This window comes from Rutilus rutilus (genome assembly GCF_951802725.1).
Source record: "Rutilus rutilus genome assembly, chromosome: 8".
NCBI classification, from domain to species: Eukaryota; Metazoa; Chordata; class Actinopteri; order Cypriniformes; family Leuciscidae; genus Rutilus; species Rutilus rutilus.
In genome coordinates, this window is record NC_140222.1 from 22,469,515 (window position 1) to 22,492,957 (window position 23,443).

At 43.6% G+C, this 23,443-nt stretch overlaps 1 protein-coding gene across 1 annotated transcript; it reads right to left on the reverse strand.

The window, feature by feature from the left end:
* Positions 1 to 916: 916 nt before the first annotated feature.
* LOC311295616 (zinc finger BED domain-containing protein 5-like) lies at positions 917 to 5,236 on the reverse strand (the record flags this gene model as incomplete). Its single annotated transcript, XM_084417082.1, has 2 exons — positions 917 to 990; positions 3,796 to 5,236. 2 exons carry the CDS (start codon positions 5,234 to 5,236, stop codon positions 917 to 919), a joined length of 1,515 nt encoding a protein of 504 aa, XP_084273208.1.
* Positions 5,237 to 23,443: the final 18,207 nt, after the last annotated feature.

Below are 23,443 nucleotides of genomic sequence, written 5' to 3' on the forward strand. Positions count from 1 at the left end.
GCCTGTTGATTTCCTCTTGGGCAGAATTGATGCACCGACTCACGGCAGTGTCCATGATTGGATTAATGATCACCAAGCAAGACTTCAGGTGGCCTTTGATGGAGCTAGAAGTCGCATGAAGGCTGCAGCGGACTGTAGGAAAGAGCGACATGATCGGAGAGTACAGGATGAGCCTTTGAGTCAAGGTCAGCTGGTGTATTTGCGGGACCTTTGTGTGCGAGGCCGGGCAAAGATCCAAGATTGCTGGAGTTCTGTTCCTTATAAAGTGCTGCGAGCCCCGACACCTGGGGGGTCAGTGTATACTATTGCTCCTGTTGAGGATTTGAAGAAAGTTAGACACGTGCACCGTACTCTGCTAAGAGTCCAACCGACCGGCCAGAATGTGGCAGAACCCTTTAATTCTTTCCTTGTCGAGTCTGATCAATCATCGGAGGACTCTGGGGATGATGATGCACTGGATACCTGGCTGGTGGTGCCGTCAGAGCAAGAAGTCCCTCCCCCGACGACGGTACCCTTCACTGTTCATTCACCCCCACGTGGTGTCCCTCTTCTGCCCCAACCTCTTGAGGGTGCCTCCACATCATCTAGTACAGTTCTTGAGCCTCCTCTGGTCCATGGTCATTTGCCTAGTGATCCCTCTGTGACCTCTGAAGATACCCCCATTACAGTAGGAGCACCATTACGTCGGACCACCCGAAAAACTGCAGGCTACCATTCCAATGTCCATCATTTGCCAGAGACAATGGGGGGCGGAGGAGGTCTTGTGAATTCTCAAGTAACTGTTAGTAACAATTTTCCCACTCTTTTTAGGCCCTGGAGCTAATATCGTCGGGTCGCCGGATTTAAAACCAGGGGGTAGAATGTGACAGGTGGATAATCTGGAGTGTTTGTTTTGGTTCAGTGGAATGGGGTAACTCTAAGTGGTTGCGTATATTTTAATTGGCAAGGCACGCCCACTGGCGTTGAACTGCAGCCTGATAGTGAGAACACCTGTGCGGCACAATTATAGATGGTGCGTTAGGTTCTAGGGCATGATAAAAAGCCTGTTTAAGCGGAGCATTGTGATTCCTCTCGGTGTGGTGCCCAGTAATAGGATACCGGTGTATTTTGCTTTGCATCTTCTGGTGAGCGGTTTGCTTTATTGTCCTTTTCAGTCGCAGATTATTATGATCTAAATATAGCCCATGTTTGTCATCAGGAAGGTGTGTGCGTGAAGTGGCAAGTGCAGGGAGTATAACGTTCGCTTTAACTTAATTCCCCTACGAGGTAAGAAACATTATGATCGGTTTCCTCTTCGGGGGTTAACTCAATTGAAAATAATGTAGCCTATTCATGTTTTTATTATAGGTGCGGCCCAGGAGCGCTAGCTGCTGTTCTCTTTTAATATTACCATTGGTGAAATTGATTCGCTGTCCCGTTCGCCTGACTGACGCGGAGTGCTTTGGACTACGGTTCCGACCGCGCTTGTTGTGAGCTCTGCTCGCATATGAAAGGTCATGCTACTGCGCTCTGGGAGCTGTTATATCCAATTACTATGCTGGTAGCGGAGTCTATTTCAATAATATCCAAATATCCACGCACCAAATCAATAATATCAGAAAGGTGATCAGCACATCCTTGACTTGCGCTGGGGTCAGACAGATCAAACCACCTGAGAAAGTAGTTACTATGTCTGATTTCAAAGAAATTGATGGCAAAATTTTGGAAGACACCGTACAGCACCTTAAAACATCAACCTGCGCTCTTGACACACTTCCCACATCGTTTTTCAAAAGTGTGTTAAACAGTTTAGAAGCAGATCTTCTAGTAGTGGTAAATGCTTCACTTCTCTCTGGGAGTTTTCCAAACTCCCTAAAAACTGCAGTTGTCAAGCCCCTCCTGAAAAAGAGCAATCTGGATAAGACCATATTAAGCAACTATAGACCGATCTCAAATCTTCCTTTCATAGGCAAGATCATTGAAAAAGTTGTCTTCAATCAGCTGAACAAATTCTTATGCTCGAATGGATACTTTGACAATTTTCAATCTGGTTTCCGACCGCACCACAGCACAGAGACAGCGCTCATAAAGATAATAAACGATATTCGCTTAAATACTGACTCAGGCAAATTATCAGTGCTGGTACTACTCGACCTCAGTGCTGCATTTGACACTGTCGATCACAACATACTTCTGGACAGGCTGGAAAACTGGGTGGGGTTTTCTGGGATAGTCCTAAAATGGTTCAGGTCATACTTAGATGGGAGAGGTTATTATGTGAGTATAGGAGACTATAAGTCTGAGTGGACATCCATGACATGCGGAGTCCCTCAAGGCTCAATTCTTGCACCACTCCTGTTCAACCTGTATATGCTCCCAATGAGCCAAATAATGAGAAAGAACCAAATTGCTTACCACAGCTATGCAGACGACACACAGCTCTACTTAGCCCTATCGCCTAACGATTACAGCCCCATTGACTCCCTGTGCCAATGCATTGATGAAGTCAACAGTTGGATGTGTCAAAACTTTCTTCAGTTAAACAAAGACAAAACTGAAGTCATTGCGTTTGGAAACAAAGATGAAGTTCTCAAGGTGAACGCATACCTTCACTCTAGGGGTCAAACAACTAAACATCAAGTCAGGAATCTTGGTGTGACACTAGAGTCAGACCTTAGTTTCAGTAGTCATGTCAAAGCAATAACTAAATCAGCATACTATCATCTGAAAAATATTGCAAGAATAAGATGCTTTGTTTCCAGACAAGACTTAGAGAAACTTGTGCATGCTTTCATCACCAGCAGGGTGGATTATTGTAATGGACTCCTCACTGGACTTCCCAAAAAGACCATAAGACAGTTGCAGCTCATACAGAACGCTGCCGCCAGGATTCTGAGCAGAACCAGAAAATATGAACATATCACACCAGTCCTCAGGTCTTTACACTGGCTCCCAGTTAAATTTAGGATTGATTTTAAAGTATTATTACTGGTATATAAATCATTCAATGGCCTAGGACAGGGCTATTCAATTACAAATTCAATGGGGCCAGATTTTCAAACCAAGAAGGTTAGCTGGGCCAGTTATTTCAGCGGCGAAATAAACTCGTAATAACACATTTCAAAACCAGCACAAACAAATGTATTGAATACATGTAAGGTTTATTCATTGTTTCTCTTTTAACTTTGGTCAGTTTGCACATCAAAAGGTGCATAAAAATACAATAAAAGAGCTAACTGAACAGAATATGAGGTAGCCCCTAATTTGTCCACTTACAAAATAAAAAAAACTGACCTAAGTACCTCTTGCCTAGGCCTACCTAGGCTACATATCTGACCTATCTGATCACAAAGTGCAAAAAAAATAAAATAAAAATACTGCACAGTAGTAGATAAGCAATAACATTAAGTTTCCTTTTGAAACAAAATAAACATCTTGCTCACATTTGACCCAGGAACATCTCAAAGTACATAAAATAAAAAGTGCACAGTATTCACAACTAGGCTATAACTAACACATGAATACAAGGTGGACTACTGCACATATTGCACATACTGAGAGAACATATTTTAAATCACCACATTTGTGATTACTATTAGGCATGCCTTTGTAACACATCCAACATTATATTAATGCAGGCAACAGTTACCCAGCTAATTTAGTGGGAGAAGTGACATTTTTTGTTTTGAACGAGAGCAGTGACTTTAGGCTCGTAAGTTGTCAATGCAATCCGAAGGCATTGGTGGAGAGTACGATCAGTCAGGGAGCAACGAGAGTTGCTTTTTATGGAGTTCATGTGTGAAAAACTTGACTCACATGTGTAAGTTGATCCAAACATACTGAGCATGACGATCGCTACTTTCTTAATGTTAGGGAACTGATGTGCGTTGACATTAGTCCAAAACACTGTAGGCCCGTTAGTGCAAAGCTCCTGTGCCATGGTTACAGATGACCGCATGTCAACAAGTTCGAGTGTGAATTTCCCCTCGTCAATGGAAGGAACCACTTGCTTTGCTCTGGCGGGTAAGTCCCCTTCTATTGCAACAGTGAACGGGTCTCTGACAAAAACTGCCACCTCTGTGGGCAGAACAAGTCCATCCAATCGACCAGCAAAGTTAATTTTCAACCTCGCAATGAAATCTGTCATCACATCCGTGATTTGTGCGGGGGATGAGATGCATTTGCGGAGTGTCGGAAAATGCAGCATTCGGCCTGTGCTCAAATCAGTTGCGAAAATGTCCAGTTTAACTGGGAATGCGCGCATCTTTTCCACAAGGTCGATTACAGTTTTGTCTCTGCCTTGTAGTGCCAAATTGAGATCATTCAGGTGTTTGAAAATGTCGCTCAGAAAGCAGGCATCTGCCATGAAGTTGTCGTCCAGAATGCGACTCAAGTGCGTTTCTGCCTTTTTTTGCTTGCTGCTGCGGAGGAAAGTTATGATCTCCTCTCTGAGACCACAGAAACGCTCCAGTGCTTTGCCTTTGGACAGCCACCTCACGTCATTATGCAAAAGCAGGTCGTGGTGCTCAGCAGACATTTCTGACAGCAGCATGCGGAACAAGCGGTGTTGGAGGCTTGATGTGGAGCGAATAAAATTAATTGTAGCCATCACGTTGTCCATGGTCGTTTTGAACGCCCCGCTTAGTTTTGCGCACAACACCGCCTGATGCACAATGCAGTGTAAGGAGATCAACTGAGGTGCAACAGCGGACCAACGTGCTGCCAAACCATTCACTTTCCCTGTCATGGATGGAGCCCCATCTGTCACAAGCATGCACACACGCGTCATATCCAGACCATTGTCTTTAAAAAAAGCAAAAATTTTCCCAAAGACTATATCGCCCGTTGTGTGTCCTTCTAACGGCAGTAGGCAGAGCAGCTCCTCTCTGAAGCATTTGCTGTCAAAAAAACGGACATATATGCACAACTGAGCAGTATCAGTTTTGTCTGTGGACTCATCTACTGCAATAGACATAGTATCAGCTTTCACCAGGTCTCCCAACAGCGTTTCATACACATCTGCAGCAAGAATTTCAACCCTACGAATGTTGGAAGTATCTGACAGGGGTACATTTTTTATAGCAGATGCCACGCTCGTTTTAATTTTATCGTCATTTATCACCTCATCCACGACGGCCAGCATACAGTCCTTCACTGTTTCAGAGTCTGTGAATGGCCTTTTCTTTTTAGCCAATATCCAGGAAACACGAAGGGATGCTGCAGTAGCTCTCTCTTGGGCTGTGAATGACCGCACCATGGTAGTACTGCTCCGGTTGTAAGATGCAATCAAACTCTGCACTTTTGCTGCCCTCTCTTGAGATCCCTCGGGAAAATTGGTGCGGAAAGTCTGGTGTTTCTCAACGTGGTGCCTCCGCACATTGTAATCTTTAAATACTGCGACACACTCATTACAAATTAAACACATCGGTTTGGCGTTTGGATGTGGCGGTAAAATAAACAAGTATTTGTCAGTCCAGACAGGGTTAAACTGACGGTTTTCATTTGCAATTTTACGTTTCAGTGTTGAGAAAGACATATTGATAGTAATCTAGGCTACTAACGTTACCGGCACGCGCTCTGCATTGTTTGCATTGTTGCTAGGCTACGTGGTCTGTACTACTGTATGAGTTTACGTAGGGATGTGCGTTTTTGGCGGGACCACGGGCTGGGCCATTTGGAGGTTGCTTCCGGGCCGCATGTGGCCCGCGGGCCGCCAATTGAATAGCCCTGGCCTAGGACCTCAATACATTGCAGATATGCTCACTGAATATAAACCCAACAGATCACTCAGATCATTAGGATCATATCAGCTAGAAATACCAAGGGTTCACTCTAAGCATGGCGAGTCCGCTTTTAGCTATTATGCCAGCCGCAGCTGGAACCAGCTTCCAGAGGAGATCAGACGTGCTCCTACAGTAGTCACATTCAAATCCAGACTCAAAACACATCTGTTTAACTATGCATTTACTGAATGAGCACTGTGCCAATGTTCGTCCGACTGTTTGTACTGTATTTTATTTTGTATTCTTCTAAACTGTTTTAATTATTCTTATTTCTTTTTATTATTTTAATTTCTTCTATGTAAAGCACTTTGAATTGCCATTGTGTATGAAATGTGCTATATAAATAAACTTGCCTTGCCTTGCCTTGCCTTGCCTATTTAGCGCCACTTGAACGATCTTAAATATTAGTTTTAATGAGGAAGTGAAATTTCATTGTGACTGTTTGTCATTTCTTTTCTTTTTGTTTTCTGGTTTGTTTGCTGTTTATAAATCTAATTGCCAGTTTGCCTCTATTTGACCACAGCAAGAACTGCGATAGTGAAGCTTAACCGAAGGGGGGAGTGTATTTTCCTTCTTTTTGTATTTGTTTTATTTTTGGGTGTCACCGGCTTTAAATATTGTTTTCTCACAGGTTTGCTGTGTGGGTTGTCCTTTCTGTGAAAGTGAGCTAATTGTGGTGTCTTGTTTAATGTGGGTAACTAATTGGTAAACTGTGAATGAGACCTATTAGATGTTTTTAATTAAATAATTTTCCTGTGAGCAATAAATATTGTACTTTTGTAAGTCACGTCTCTGTCTTTGATGCAAACCGAACCAGCAGGGTCCTTCTCATTGTGGTAATTCATTTGGTTTAAATTTCCTTTTAGTGGTATTTTTTTTTATTATTTACTTTCCTGGGTTGAGAGGTAACCTAGGTGGCGTAGTCGGAGTTAATAATTTAGCCAAAGGTTACATGAACATAAACATTTCTTGTGTCGTCTGGGGTCTAATAAACAGTAACGTTAAGTTAAATTAATCAAATTCAGTGTCCACAATGCTAATGCATTTTCCAATAAGCTGTACGTTAGCTGTCATATTTCACGGGACCCGTGAGTGCGGATTTCATGTCACGGCTTTCGTCGCTGTTTGTCACTTTCCCTATAGGCAAATATATTATATATATTATATACAATATATTGTTGTTATTTGGTTGCCATAACTTCGCGAGTGACGACGTCTTGTCACTGTTAGTTGCTCGAGGGAGCGGATGACATTTCGCTTGAGTTCAGTAACGTTAGAGCAGACAGCTCTGCAGAGTCCTGTAATTACGACTTTATGACTTTTCATAAACAGCGGAAGGACACCTAATGACTTTTATATTAATTACATTTATTCATATAGCAGACGCTTTTATTCAAAGCGACTTACAAATGAGAACAATAAAATCAGTTAGACTAACAGTAACAATATACAAGTGTTATGACCTTTCTCAATTAAATTTGTGTTCCGAGAGGTCTCGTATTACGGGAAAACTCCTTTTCTCGAGAATATTGAAGCCAATTTTTTTGTGACGCAGTAAAGTTGCGGTCTAGAGTCTAGAGCGGTCATTGGCTGTGCTGCAGCAAATGCTGCACGAACCTATGGCGAGGCGGCTCAGACGCTTGAGCCAATCAGGGCACTTCCCGCCCTGGCACGTCAGAGACCGCCTAAATATATTTTCAACCACCTCCCCAATATCTGAGTAAAGTAAGATTTAATACTTTTCCAACTTGATTTAGCCAGATATTTAGTCAAATACTGACACTGGTCCCCACTACAGCATTTAACACTGTACACTGGTTTGGTTAGGTTGAGTTCATTTTGGTTTACATCATGACAAATATATTTTCAACCACCTCCCCATGTAATGTTGTTTCAGATAATTATTTAATATCATATTAAGAGACTGTGTGTGTGTGTGTGTGTTCTGTTTCAGCTTACAGTTTGTTCAAGTGCTACCAGTCTGATCAACGGTTTCATCTATCCGAATATCTGAGTAAAGTAAGATTTAATACTTTTCCAACTTGATTTATTTGACTTTATTTATTTATTTATTTATTTATTTATTTTCCAAATTGACTCATCTCGACAGAACAGACTGATAGCTATAACGTCATGCCACTTCAGCTGCATACTGGTATCAATAATCCTAATCACAATTTAACATAATTCTGTTTTCTTTGCAGCTTGTTATTGGATCTTGGGCCGAGGACTGTTCCACCTGTGTGAAGTAAGATCAACATTTAGGATATATCACCAATTGCATTGTTTCATTGTTGGAGCATAAATAGTGACGTCACTGTTAAATGCTAAGGTGTTGATATAGACCCTTTCAACAAGATAAACAAAAACAATGCTTCTATTTTGTTCCCAATCTACTTCCTCTGCATTAAGATAACATATGGAATGTTAAAACGGAAGCCTTGTGGGAACAACTATGATGCTGATAATGGAATTATCTTGAAATGGTCTATAGTAATGGGCTGGGTTTTTTTGTACAGAATCCTCATGTCTTGTCTAGTTAATGACACCAGTTTGATGATGCTCTGACTAGTAATGTAGGGCAAGAAAGTTAAGTTTTCTTATGCCTCCATCTGTTAGCGTTAGCTGCTAGTTCGCAAAATTCGGTTTACGTTGTACTAAATGCTGTCGTTCTTCTATCTACCGGCAGCACTCGCTAGCTTCAAAGAACAGGGATATGGGCTGATTGACTCCAAAATACTTGAAGCAGCATTTAAAAATCTGGTCGTTTAAAGGGTTAGTTCACCCAAAAATGAAAATTCTGTCAGTAATTACTCACCCTCATGTTGTTCCAACCATGTAAGTCTTTCGTTCATCTTCGGAACACAAATTAAGATATTTTTGATGAAATCTGACAGAATTTTGACTCCTCCATAGGCTTCCAGTGTGACCGAAACTCACCGGCCCAGAATAGTTATTAAAACATCGTTAAAATAGTCCAAGTAACTACAGTGGCACTACATTAAGTTTATCATGCGACGAGAATACTTTTTGTGCGCAAAAACAAACAAAAATAACGACTTTATTCCACTTTTCATTTCCTTCTCTCTGGGCCTCGTAGTGTTTTTGCGCTGCGCGTCTGTGTTGCACGTCATCACGCAACACACACATGACCGGCGTCAGCCAATAGTGAGCCTACGTGGTGACGTGTAACACAGACGCGCTGCGCAAAAACACTACGCGAACCAACTAGAGGTCCAGAGAGAAGGAAATGAATAGTGGAATAAAGTCGTTATTTTTGTTTGTTTTTGCGCACAAAAAGTATTCTCGTCGCTTGATATACTTAAGATTGAGCCACTGGAGTCACTTGGACTATATTAACGATCTCTTTAATAACTTTTCTGGGCCAGCAAGTTTCGGTCACATAGAAGCCTATGGAGGAGTGAAACATGGCTCAGATTTCATCAAAAATAGCTTAATTTGTGTTCCGAAGATGAACGAAGGTCTTACGCGGTTGGAACAACATGAGGGTGAGTAATTACTGACAGAATTTTAATTTTTGGGTGAACTAACCCTTTAACCCCTCACTGGTTGCTTTCTGAAATGTTTGATGAAATGAAACGTTTCTTTAGAGGAAATGAACAGAAAGACTGTGCCAGTTTCCAGCTCCACCATAAGACGGAGGACCCGCGTAGATGTGGGAAAACGACTTGAACAAATTAGGGATGAGGATGACTATCTCAATCTGACTGACATGGACACAGAGACAGGGCTAAATGACAGGCATGAGAATGACAATGACAGTGTAGGATTGTTAGAAGATTGTCTCGGTTGTGCAAATGATACCTCGGGTATTGCAGCAGGAGCAGTCTTTCATGAAGAGGAAGGTGGCATGGAGTTTGAGTCAGACTATACTGAGGGTCTCTTAGCTAGTGGCAGTGATAGTTCCAAACCTGAAGATAAGCTCTATGAGATGTCCTTATCTGACAAGATTGCGAACTGGGCCAGACACTTTGGAATTTCATTGGTTGCTCTTACTGCCCTACTAGGCATCCTTCGCTTCTCCCAGTCTGAGCTTCCAAAAGATGGCAGGACACTCCTTAGGACAACAACTAAATATTCCATTCAAGAGAAGGCAGGGGGAAAATACTACTATTTTGGCATCATCCATTCACTTAGTGCTACACTCAGCGGGTATGCACACATGCTAACTGATGGGTTAACTTTGAGGCTACAAATAAACATAGATGGGCTACCATTATTTAAAAGCTCAAGTGTTCAGCTGTGGCCCATCCTGGGTCTCCTGCTCAGTGTCCCTATGAAAGAGCCTGTAGTGATCGCATTATACTCTGGAGAAAAAAAACCTTCATCAGCAAAAGAATTCCTCGAAGACTTCACCAGAGAATGAATAGTAGAAGAATTAGTTCATCTGGAAAAGGGTTTCTGTTTCGAGGGAAAGACTTTGACGCTTAAACTTGATACAGTAATTTGTGACACACCGGCAAGAGCATTTGTGAAACACACCAAAAGTCATAATGCCTACCACGGCTGTGATAAATGCACAAACCCTGGTAGACACGAACAGAGGCGAATGAGTTTTCCATGTAAAGATTATGCACTAAGGACGGATGAGTCTTTCAATGACAGGTTAGATGAGATACATCACCATGAGGGGCCACATGCACATCGATTGTCGAGTTCACGTGCATTGGTTTAGTACCTATGATCACGCGCGTGAACTCGACAATCGATTACTATGGACTTCGACCGAAAACAGGATGTAAATACAGGTATGAGCGCTGGCTGAAATAACATAATTTTTATTCATATCTTTCACATCTACTGCAGTCAGATTGACCCGCCTTCACTCCGAAGGAATCACTCACATGACCTGTGCACTTGTAATGACACATCAAGGAAGTTAAGAGGCTAAAAGCAGGTTTAAATCGTGCCCCATTGAAGTCGACGGTGCAAATTTAAAAAATGGTACATTTGTCTTAACGAGATATTATGTCGAAATAACGACTTATGTCGAAATAACGAGATATAATGTTGTAATAATGACGTAATTATGTTCAAAACATGTTAAAAAAACTTTTACACACTAACGTAACAGTTACATCGGTTTTTGAACAGTAAGATTTTTAAATGTTTTTAAAAGAAGTCTCTTCTGCTCACCAAGGCTTCATTTATTTGATTCAAAATACAGCAAAAACAGTAATACTGTGAAATATTTATACAATTTAAACTGTTTCCCAATTTATAATTTATACAATTTAAACTTTTCTATTTGAATATATGTTAAAATGTATTTCTGTGCTGGCAAATTTCAGATAGTTGCTGTTGTTTTGAACTTTCTATTCATCAAATAAACGTGAAAACAAAACTGTACAGAATTGTTTTTAACATTGATAATAATCATAAATGTTTCTTGAGCATCAAATCATCACATTAGAATGATTTCTGAAGGATCATGTGACATTAAAGACTGGAGTAATGATCCTGAATATTCGGCTTTGATCGCAGGAATAAATGACATTTTAAAATATATTCAAATAGAAAACAGTTATTTTAAATTGTATAAATATTTCACAATATTATAGCCTACTGTTTAAAATATCTTACCATTCAAAAACTTTTGACTGGTAGTGTATCAAACATCGAATAAACTTATAGTTAGTACGTACCAGTGGCCCTTTTTGGAAAATAAGTTTACTAATTACTGTAAAAGCAATAGCCTATAACAAGTACATCTACTAATGCAAACTTTGAAATGTTTTAAAGGCGAAATACATGGGGAAGACGCGTGTATCTGGCGTCTTATTAGGCGACGTACAGATATCATACGCGATGATCCAATCAACATGATGATTGCTTAGTTTGAAAAGTAAATGCACAAATCACACCTCATACAAACGTCATGATTTTTTTAAACATTTAAAGTCAGTTATATTCCTACTGAGACGTCGCCGCAACGTCTCCGCCGGTCTGATGTCTGCCATCTCTATTAATCCCATTCAAGAAAAGACATGAACGGACGGCGACGGAAGGGTAGACTGCTCCTTCTCCTTCATCAGGGTAGTCTTAGAAATGGCACTATAAACTCGTCATATACTGTAATGTCAATGTGTCATGCAACGAAAAGTGATTAATTAGTTATGTTTTTGGACTAGGTGAAACAATCCCCTTTTTAAGACCTGAGGTATGAGTGGTAACGATGCATCCATCGGAGTGGTTTCCTCTCTGTGATGGTGATAGGTTTGAGGTCTGAATGGTGACGATGCATCCATTGGAGTGATTTCCTCGCTGTGGTGGTGGTTTAGTGGGATGAGAATGTTTTTTTTTTTGCTTCATTGGGGTCATCAGTTGGGCACCCCCCTTCTCTGGTGTTTCAATGATAGGCCCACACCTCCAGGGTGTTCATTGACAGTACCTGGCGTCCCAGGTGTGCCCCCCTCTGCTTTCAACCCTTACATTCCACAGGTGGTATTAGGGGCCCAGTTGGAGTCTCCCCTTTTCACCCATAGCCATCGACTTGCTTCTTCTGCTGCACCTGAGAGGGCTTTGATGGTTTGGCGCAGGGTTTGGCCTCGCACTCCCAGTTCCTTAAGCAGCCTAATGGTTGACTTGCCCACAAAGCCTCTGCAGCCGACTTCCACTGGGCAAACCTTGGATTTCCATCCGCGTTGCTCAGCATCAGCTTCCAATTCAGTGTACTAGGCTCTTGCGCTCAAATGCCTCCTCTACAGTAGTCTCCCAGGGAACAGTAAGCTCTATTATGTACACGATGTGGAGTGATGAGGACCAAAACACAAGGTCTGGTCTTAGGTTCTTTGTGGCAATCTCAGAAGGGAAGTAAGGCCTTTGGTTCAGATCTGCCACCAACTTCCTGTCTCGAGCCTTTCCGAGCTGGCGGATGTCCGTTGTTGTATAGCCTTTGGCTGTCTTTACTCCTTCTCGAATGAACTCCCTTGCGTATGAAGGATGGAATGATGGAGGAGGCAGGGCATTGTTCTTTAGTCGTCTGCACTCCAAGGTGGCTGCTAGGCACTTCAGGACATGGTTGTGACGCCAGGTATAGCGGCCTTGTGACAAGCTTGTCTTGCATCCAACCAGAATGTGTTTGAGGTTTGCGGGGGATGGACAGAGGGGGCACGTTGGGTCTTCTCCGTACCACTGGTTGAGGTTTGAAGGGGAAATAGCCTATCATTATAGCCTATCATTTAGTTAACTTTTTATTTTATTTTATTTTTTCCCGCTGTAATCAGGTAGCCTACATATTTCAAAATAATTCAGTTCGCCCATTGACATGACACAGCTTACCCCCAAGTATTATTTTATTTCAAGTCATATGGCCATGCTGACTTGGCACAGCTTACCCCACTCTCTCCTAACCCGGCTGATCAACCTGAATCAAAATAAAAGATTCAAATGAGTGAAACCACCACCAACAAATGGGTTTAAAAAAATTCATGACCCCAAAGTCCATCCTCAAAGGGAGTGGTGATGCAGGACAACGGTGATGTAGCAAACGAAAGTGTGTGAGAGGGGAATGATTGATGGTGCGGGCCGAAACAAGCGAACGACGGTCCACTTGAAAGACGAGTCAAGCCTTCCACGCTGATGGAGATGTGGATTTGGTCTGGAAGAGGGGGGCAGGTGGGAGTGGAAAGATAACACCGAGAACGAGAAACTCCCTCATTAGTCTATGAGAAATGAGCTCCGAATGAGGGAATTAGGCTACGACAGTTATGAAAGGGAAAGAAATAACAAAGGGAAAGGTGAAAGACAAAATAAATATGCACACAGACATGAACATGGACCATGAGAACACGAACCTGTAATTGTAGACCTACCTCACCTTACCGCGTGTAGGCTATATAGCCTAATCATAGATGTACAACTCGAAAACAGTTGGTTAAAGTGTACTTTACTAGAATAGGTTGATAATGAATGACTGGGGAAAAGTCAAAGTTTACATTGACAAGCACTTGCGCGAGCCTTTTCGTTATTATTGAACGAATTGTCTTCTCATTTTCCATTGAAACTGGAGCTTGTTAGTAAGATGGCACAATAATTATGTTGTGTGACAACAGTTCTGGTACTTCACTGACTAAAGTATGGCCTGGTTTGTGGCAGTCAGTTAAATCAAGCATAGCCTATTTCTCATACACTTTCACATCTAATCAGGGAAAGACAGTGATAATGAATGCTTTTTATAAGGCTGTTTACAGTGCAAATTGTGTCAGTATCTTAGTTTATTTCCATCCTTATCCAATATATAAATTTACAAATAAACAACTCATATCCTTAGCAATCTAATCTAGAATAAGCTATTCATATCAAGGTTACGAATTACTAATGAATGACCATAATGACTGCTATTACCTAGAATTTCTCAAGTTCAGTGTCAGAGTTCAAGAAGAGAATATTATCTTAATTATAAATACAAATCTGTCGGATTATGAAAAAGATAGGATTACTCAAGAGACTTTGTCCGATCTAAGAAAAACTACAAAGGGAAAAGAACAAAAGTCAGCCTTCTCCTTTACATTTTAAAACTTAATAATCATGCATTAATATCAAACTAAATATCTGACAGATCTGGCCCACACACAACAAACTCGCACTAAAGCCGGTTTGTTGCACACGGGCCAGATCTGGCCCACACACAGCAAGCCACGACTCACACTAAAGCCGGTTTGATGTGTGCGGGCCAAATACGGCCCATATAACCTTTGCCGCTGCCAGAACTGAGCCACATGTGCCATAGTTGGCCTAGATGAGGCCTGGATATGTATGCTATCTGGGTTCTTGCGCAAGCCTTTTCCGAATTGCCTTCACATTTTCCATTGAAACTGGAGCTTGTTAGTAAGATGGCGCAATAATTATGTTGTGTGACAACAGTTCTGGTACTTCACTGACTAAAGTATGGCCTGGTTTGTGACAGTCAGCTAGATAGTTTTTTCCTTTGTTGGCCAAAAGGGCGTTACTTTTTCTCCTGTTTTGGTTAGTTAAGGAGATAGGGTACGTTATTGTATGTTTTGTTTATTTTATTTTATGATTCATAGGGAAGTTAGTTTTTTGTGGGAGAGTTAGTTTCTGTTTGTTTATTGTTTTGGCATTAGCTCACCCCTGAAGATTTTTGCTTCGAAACTTTTCTTTGTTTGTTTGTTTGTTTGTTTAATTCTTTCTTTTCAAGAGATTGTTTTGTAAAAATTTGAAGTACACCGCTCTGAAGGAGCAAGAAAAGACAATAAAAAAGTCTAACTAAAAAGTATTGTTTTGTTGTTTATGTTACATCCCTGACCTAGATCAGGTATTGTAACACAGTGATAATGAACTAGTGGCTTAAAGTCCTCATTCTGCACGTACCAAAGAGGTCACCCTTATCATTATTACTGTCATGGTATGGGGACACTTTCATTTATAAAGTGAAACAATCCTACACTGTAAAAAATTATATGATCAATAAACTATGATGTTTTTACATTGTTTAACTCATCAAAATAAGAAATGATTAACCTTTTTTTATAGCTTAAGTCATAAAAGAATCAACTCATTTTTAAAGACATTTTAATCTAATTTAAGCTGACATTACCATCCAAGTTAATAAATAATTTAAGTCAGCAACTTTTATTTTTACAGTGTAAGAAAGTAAATAAACATTTAATATAAACATTCAAATCTTTAAAATATTCAATTTAGTCGCACTGATGTGTGGTTATAAAACATCTTGCATGAATTGGTCGAATAAAAAAAAAGTTTATTTATTAGATTAATTATTTTATAGATTATTAGCCTACAGCATGTCACACCGCAACAATTCTGAATTATATAGAGCAAAACATTTGAATGTATGAATTACTGACCTTTTTAGCCCTATATCATGTTTAATCACTTTTACTGCTAATGAAAGATACAAAGTGGTACTCTTTTGTTAAGTCTATATCCTGACCCATCAAACTCCAGGGAATTAATGTTTATTGATAAAATCATGTCGATCAGGTTAAGCGTGCACCCTATACACACACCTGTTTAATTGTTTTCCGATAATCATTATCATAACTAAGCTGAAATAACCCCACCCCTTGGTCAAACTGTCTAAAAGATCCTCAGCTCTCCTAAACCATTAAGCAGCTGTCAGAGGTGTCCAACAAAGCGCTGAGGCAACAGGAACGGAAACCATGTTTACTAAGTATTTTTCCCGCGAGAGCACGTCCAGCTTCAGCTCTCCTACCTTCACCTCACTCTCTCTCAGCGGTGGATACTCCTACTGTCTACGGAGGTGCGGGGGGCTCCAGCGTGCGCATCTCTTACGCACAGAGCAACAACAACGGTTACGACCTGGGTAGCAGGTTATGGCTTTCAACGAGAAGTTAACCATGCAAAACCTCAACGACCATCTGGCCACTTACCTGGAGAAAGTGTGGTCCCTGGAGACAGCCAACGCGCAGCTGGAGCGCCAGATCCGGGAGTGGTACGAGAAGAGAACGTACTTGGTTACTTACGTAACCTCGGTTACCTTAGAGATAAGGGAAAGAGTACTGTGTTGCAAACGCTGTGGGAAAACTCTATTTCTCGAATAGAGAATATTGAAACCTTTATTTTAAAACACATTGCAGCTGCACAGCGAGAGCATCATAGCTCGCGTGAGCTGATTGGCTGTGCTGCGGCAACTGCACAAACCTATGGTGAGTGAGCAGGAGCGTGCGATCCAATAGGAACGCTTGGTGCCCTGCCAGACTCGAGCGTGCCAATTTGGACGTGACAGGAGAGTATAAATTGAGAAAAAACTCGCCATATGACAGGTCTATATCGACTGAAGCGAAACACCTGATATGAGCACAATAGCACAGAAAGGCAAAGCAGTACTCCTTCCCTTATCTCTAAGGGAACCGAGGTTACCCAAGTAACCAAGTACGTTCCATTACGAGAACGTTCTCTCGTACTGCATTGCAAACGCTGTGGGAACCCATTTTAAAACGCTGTGCTTTTCGCCTGTGACTACTCTGAGAATCCAGGGAGCCCCGGGACTATGACAGAGTAGTCTGAATATCACAGACCGGAGCGTCGGGTCTAAAATGATATGCAAGTATAAAGTGAAGCACAAAGCCACTCAGAAATAAGTATAGGGCTGGGTCGAAAGAGCCAGGGACCTAGAATATAATTCCCACATATAAATTGTTACAAGCCTGGCTCAAAGCAAGCAACAGAGTAGGGAAAGACCACACGCGGAATAGCAATAGATATTAGATTTATTAAATAAATAGAATTTAACAGAATAAATTGTATACAGTCAGTAATGCAGTTGGCTTTGAAAAATAAAAGTGTAAGCAATCAGTATAGTGAGGTGCAGTGAATAAGCAAAAACAAAATCCTAAACGGTGCGGGAGAGATGGAACAGCGGCAGATCTCTCGGTCTCGGTCTCATCTGAAGCGTCTTTAAAGGCCTAAACCAGGAACTGATTAGCACAACTCCAAACACCTACGCCCAGCTCACCTGTAGGAGACAGACGCAGCACACAGACAGGAGGAGGAGCCAGGCAAAAAGCCGTGATACCCCCCCCCCCCCCCCTTACGACAGAGGCCTCTCAAAGAGAGACTCTGGAAAAAATTTACACACACACCTCCACCCAGCACCCAAACATCTCAAATAACTAACATACATATCACATATCCATATGAAATTATGAATAAACATCAAATGTTAAAAATACTCAACTTTGTCTAGGGGTCATGGCTTGGACACTCTGCCCAAGCCTGCAAAGCAGATGCTAAAATGGTTACTTGAATCCAGCAGGCCCGCCCCCTCCCTCCACTCCCCAGTAGTTCCAACTACCCTCCCTCAAACTCAAGGCTCCAGCAAGTCCCGGTACCTGGAAAGCCAAATTTAAGGAGACGAGGCAGAGAAAGAGATATGAGATAACAGAGAGAGAAACAGACAGGACAAGACACTGACTCACTCCGGCCCAGACGGGGCACGGGACAAGGCGTCAGCCATGATGTTATCCACACCCCGAATGTGCCGGATCAGTAGGCTATACGGTTGTAAAAATAACACCCAGCGCATAAGGCACTGACTTGGGCTCTTTAGAGAATATAAGAACGTTAGTGGGTTGTGATCAGAATAAATGGTAACCGGAACAGCACCCCCACTTAAATAAACATCAAAGTGTTGTAATCTCCAGATTAAAGCTAGTGTTTCTTTCTCGATGGTCGAGTAATTTAACTGGTGACGGTTCAACTTTTTTGAGAAGAAACACACTGGCCGATCTACGCCTTGCTCATCCCTCTGCAGAAGCACGGCCCCAGCACCCACGTGGCTAGCGTCGACCTGCATCTGGAATGACTGGATGACTGGATGACTGGATGGCTCCATGCGGGGAGCCATTAAAACAGGAGCAGATGTTAACAACAACTTCACATTATCAAATGCGGCCTGACAAATTGCAGTCCAATCAAATTTAATTCGGCCCTTCAAAAGGTCGGTCAATGGGGCAACTACAGTGGAAAAGTTAGCACAGAAGCCACGATAATACCCCATCATTCCTAAAAAGCGTCTGAGCTCAGGTTTGGTAGCTGAAACAGGGAAATAATCGATAGCCACCACCTTAGCGTGCACAGGCCTCACCTGGCCTTGCCCCACCACCTTCCCCAAATAAGCAACTGTCGCCTGGGCAAACTCGCACTTAGCGAGATTTACCGTGAGACGAGCTTCAACTAGCCGTGTAAAAAGAGCCTGGATACGCTCAAGATGTTCAGACCACCCATCACTATACACGACCACATTGTCCAAATAAACCGCACAGCCCTGTAAACCAGAGACTATGCGGTTCATTAGTCGCTGAAATGTGGCGGGCGCATTTCGTAACCCAAAGCTCATCACAGAGTACGAATATAGGCCAGACGGCGTGATAAAGGCTGAAACCTCCTGAGGTCGAGGTGTCAAAGGAACCTGATAGTAGCCTTTAAGTAAATCAAACTTACTTACGAACCTGGCCGATCCTACCCGGTCAACACAGTCTTCAACCCTTGGGAGCGGAAAAGAGTCTGGCTTTGTGATGTTATTTAGCTTCCGATAATCGGTACAAAATCTATACACGTCCCGTCAGGTTTACTAACTAGAATGCAAGGTGAAGCCCAACTGAAATAAGAGGGTTCTGCCAAACCATTATTCAAGAGATACTTCACCTCCGCCTCTAGGTGCTGCTGTTTCTCGAATTACACCCGATAGAACCTCTGCCTTATCGGCTCAGTGTCACCCACATCAATGTTGTGCTTGATCAAGTGAGTGCACGACGGTGTGTCTGAAAACAAAGCAGGAAAATTAAAAATCAACGACTCAACTTCTAATGCCCTCTTCTTGGACAAATGCCCCAGTAGTGTCCCCAACTCAGACAACTTCTCTGAGTTCTTCAACCGAGGCTGGAGCACACAGTCGTCTGGGCTAACCACATCCTCATCACCACACGCTGCCACCATGTGGGAAGAGAAGCTAGATATCCCAGCAACTGCAGCCAAAGCAACTGACTTAACCTGATCACCAGTCTCTGCTGCCCCAGAAACCGGAGCCCTACTGTAGTAAGGTTTCAAAAGATTAATGTGACAGAGTTGCGTAGTACGCCTACGGTCAGGAGTTGAAACTAGATAGTTCAGGTCTGCCACCTGCCGAACAACCGTGTAAGGACCTGCATATTTAGCAAGAAAGGGAGAACCGGCTATCGGCAACAGCGCCAGAACCTGATCTCCCAGACTGAATACTCTCGGCTCAGCCCGGCAGTCATACCAGCTCTTCATTTTCTTCTGAGCCTTAGTCAGATTTTCTACAGCCATCTCACAAGCTAAGAACAATTTACGGCGGAAGCCGTTCACATACTCCAACAAGTTAGTAGGACTTTCAGGACACTTCAGCTTATCCTGCAGAACAGCTAAAGGCCCACGAACTCTATGGCCGAACACCAAATCATTAGGTAAGAAACCTGTACTCTCCTGTGTTACCTCACGTGCTGCAAGCAACAACCATGGAAGCCCTTCCTCCCAGTCTTTGCTGAGCTGAACACAGTAACCCCTAAGCAGTGACTTGAGCGTCTGGTGAAAACGCTCCAAAGAGCCTTGGCTCTGGCCAAGCGCCCAGCTCACCTGTAGGAGACAGACGCAGCACACAGACAGGAGGAGGAGCCAGGCAAAAAGCAGTGACAAAATGAAGTCACAACAGTGTGTCTGAGTTCCACACCGGCCTGGGTCCATAGAGCCAGGGCTTAGTGCCTACAGAGCAGGAACCTCTAGGTCACAGGTGTCAAACTCAGTTCCTGGAGGGCCACAGCCCTACAGAGTTTTGTTCCAACCCTGCTTCAACGCACACACACCTGCAGTTTTCAAATAAGCCTGAAGGACTTGATTAGCTGATCAGGTGTGTTTAATTATGGTTGAAGCTAAACTCTGCAGGGCTGTGGCCCTCCAGGAACTGAGTTTGACACCTCTGCTCTAGGTTATAAAACCTTGCAAATGTGGACGGAGCGGACCAGCCGGCCGCCGCACAAATGTCTTCGATAGGGACTCCACTGGACCATGCCCAAGAGGAAGCCATGCCTCTTTTGGAGTGAGCTCTTACACCTATGGGACACAGGAGGCCCAGTGAGGTGTATGCCAGAGCAATAGCATCCACTATCCATCTAGATAGCGTGAGTTTCGTGACCGGCAGCCCTTTGGTGCGGCCCCCAAAACAGACAAAGAGCTGTTCAGACTGTCTGAAAGAGGCCGAACGCTCCAAATATATTCTCAGAGCTCTGACGGGGCAGAGCGTGTGAGCATCACTGTTTTCTCCCGAAACTGGGAGGGCGGATAGCGAAATATCCTGGGCTTTGAACGGTGTTGAGAGCACCATTGGTACATATCTGTGTCTTGGTTTAAGGAAGACTTTAGAGTCATTAGGCCCAAACTCAAAACAGGAGGCGCTCGTGGAGAGCGCTTTTAAGTCCCCCACTCTTTTTACTGACGCCAGTGTCATGATTCTGCCTTCTTGTCTCTGATTTTCCCTGGTCTTGAGGCAGGATCATGACAGGCCCATGTTTTATGTGCAAGCACATGGCCATTTGTTTGGGCCTTGTGCTTGTTGTCTCGTCACCCAGCCCCGCCCCCTTGTTATCCTCGTTTTGTCATTATTGCTTCACCTGTGTCACCTGTTTCCCTCATTAGTTTCTCCCTATTTAATCCCCTTGTGTTTGCTGTCCTGTGCCGGTTCATTGTCATTCAATCAATGTGATATCTACCGTGAGTAACCTGTTGAAAGTCTTGTGAAGAGTTGATCCTGTCTTAGCTGTTAGTTTATTGTCTGAGTCCTAGTCTAGTCTTGTCTGTCTAATATCTACCCTGTCTTGTTTTGCCCCCTTGTGGGTTTTGTTTTCCCTTGTTTTTCTGTAATAAACCCTTGAGATGTCTGCAAATGGTCTGCGATTGGGTTCTCTCCTTCTAAACCATAACAGCCAGTGCCAACAGCAGGGCGGTTTTAAGAGAGAGAGGTCTGTTGTGGCAAAAACGATAATTAAACAATCATCATCACTGCATAAGAGACACAAAGAATCAAATTGTATTTTAAAATATATTTATTCTCTTCCATGAGGCTTAGTCACAAAATCACAGCAGCTACCCCATGACGCGAGCAAGACCTGACACCCAGCCCAGGAAATTCCCTTCTTATACTCTTTCTTCAAGGTCTTTCCTATGTAGTTTTCCACTCACCCAGCCACATCTAGCTGATTTAGAAAAGAATGACCCCTCTAGCCCCCCTTGGCTAAATTATCTTCCATACCTAAAGAGTTCAAGGTTCTTAATCATTTGTCTTACTGTGTGTGTCTTGCTTACGCCAGGTGCACAAACATACATATATTCTGTTCACATTCCACAATATAGACATGTGACACATTATGTTGCAATATAAGATCAATGGAAATCAAATTTTTCCATTACAGGTCTTAAATCAGCCGACTGAAGTGGCTCGAAGGGGGGTCCCTTAAGAGCCCGTAGGACCAGAGAGAGGTCCCAAGCCGGCACTGAAGGTGGCCGAGGCGGGTTAAGCCTTCTGGCTTCTTTAAGGAACGAACTATGAGGTCGCTTTTTCTTAAGGAAGAGCCGGCCACCAGCACGTGGAAGGCTGCGATAGCTTGCACGTATACTTTGAGTGAGGAGGGGGAATGTCCCGCGTCCAGTAGCTCTTGGAGAAAGGACCGTTGGTACTTCGCAAGTGTGTGGATCGAGGTTCCGAGCTAAACACCAGCTGACCATTTAAGGTGGTAGAGACGTCTAGTAGACAGAGCTCTAGCCTCCATAAGGGTATTCAGGACACTTTCTGGGAGGTCCCGGGGTACCCGTTGAGTGGCCATGCATGGAGGGCCCACAAATCGGGACAGGGGTGCCAGATAGTCCTGTTTGCCTGCGCAAGGAGGTCATTCCTCAGTGGGATTGGCCACGGAGCTGTCACAGACAGTTGCATTAGTTCTGGGAACTAAATCTGGGTTCGCCAGAGGAAGGCTACCAGTAGGACTGCGCAGTTGGTGTTCCTGATCCGTTCGATGACCTGGGGGAGCATCGAGACCGGGGGAAACGCATAAAGGGGGAGGCTGGGCCACTTGTAGGGCCAGCGCGTCCCTGCTCTTTGAGAAAAAGATTGGGCAGTGACAGTTGTCTTCTGAGGCGAAGAGGTCTACCTCTGCCTTCCCGAAGACCTCCCATAACAGGAGAACCATCTGGGGGTGGAGTGACCATTCTTCTGGGGGAACATTGCCCCGAGAAAGCATGTCTGCTCCTGTGTTCATTGTGCCCGGCACGTGAGCTGCCCTGAGTGAGCGCAGGTTGGTTTGAGCCCATAGCAGTAGCTGTGTTGCTATGGCGAACAGGTTGCGGGACCTAAGGCCGCCCTGGCATTTTACGTAGGAGACCACTGACATGTCCGTGCGGACCAAGACGTGGTGTCCCACCAGATCCGGGAGGAAGGTTTTTAGGGCTAGAAAAACCGCTCTCATCTCGAGGCAGTTGATGTGTAGGCGTTTCTCTGAGCTCGACCGGAGGCCGAAGGCAGGCCTGCCCTCGTACAGGGCTCCCCAACCGAGGTTGGAAGCGTCTGTCGAAATGACCCTCCTCTCTGAGACCAAACCCATGCTCACACCCCGCTGGTACCAGCTGGTGTTTTTCCAGGGGTCCAGAGCTCTGATACAGCGCTGGTCCACCCTGATCTTCAAGATGCCCGAGTGCCATGCATGGGGTGGTACTTGAGGTGCTAGCCACAGCTGAAGAGGACGCATACGCAGTAGGCCTAGTTGGAGTACTGAAACCATAAGGCCCAAAATCCTCTTAAACGTTCAGAGGGGTACATAGGAGCCCTCTTTGAATGACACGGCGAGCCGCTGAATTGACAGAGCCCGGACCGTGGTGGGCCATGCTCTCATAAGTACGGAGTCGAGAACTGTACCCAAGAACGTGATACGTTGGCTGGGAGACAGTATACTCTTGGGAAAGTTTACCCTGAGCCTGAGACATTCCAGATGGCTGAGGAGCCATATTTTGTGAGTATGGGACTCCGCCTCTGAACCTCGTCGAGGTAGTTCAGAATGCGCATTCCCCGCTGTCTCAGGGGGGAGAGAGATGCATCCATGCACTTTGTGAATGTACGAGGCGCCAGTGCCAGTCCAAATGGTAGGACTGTG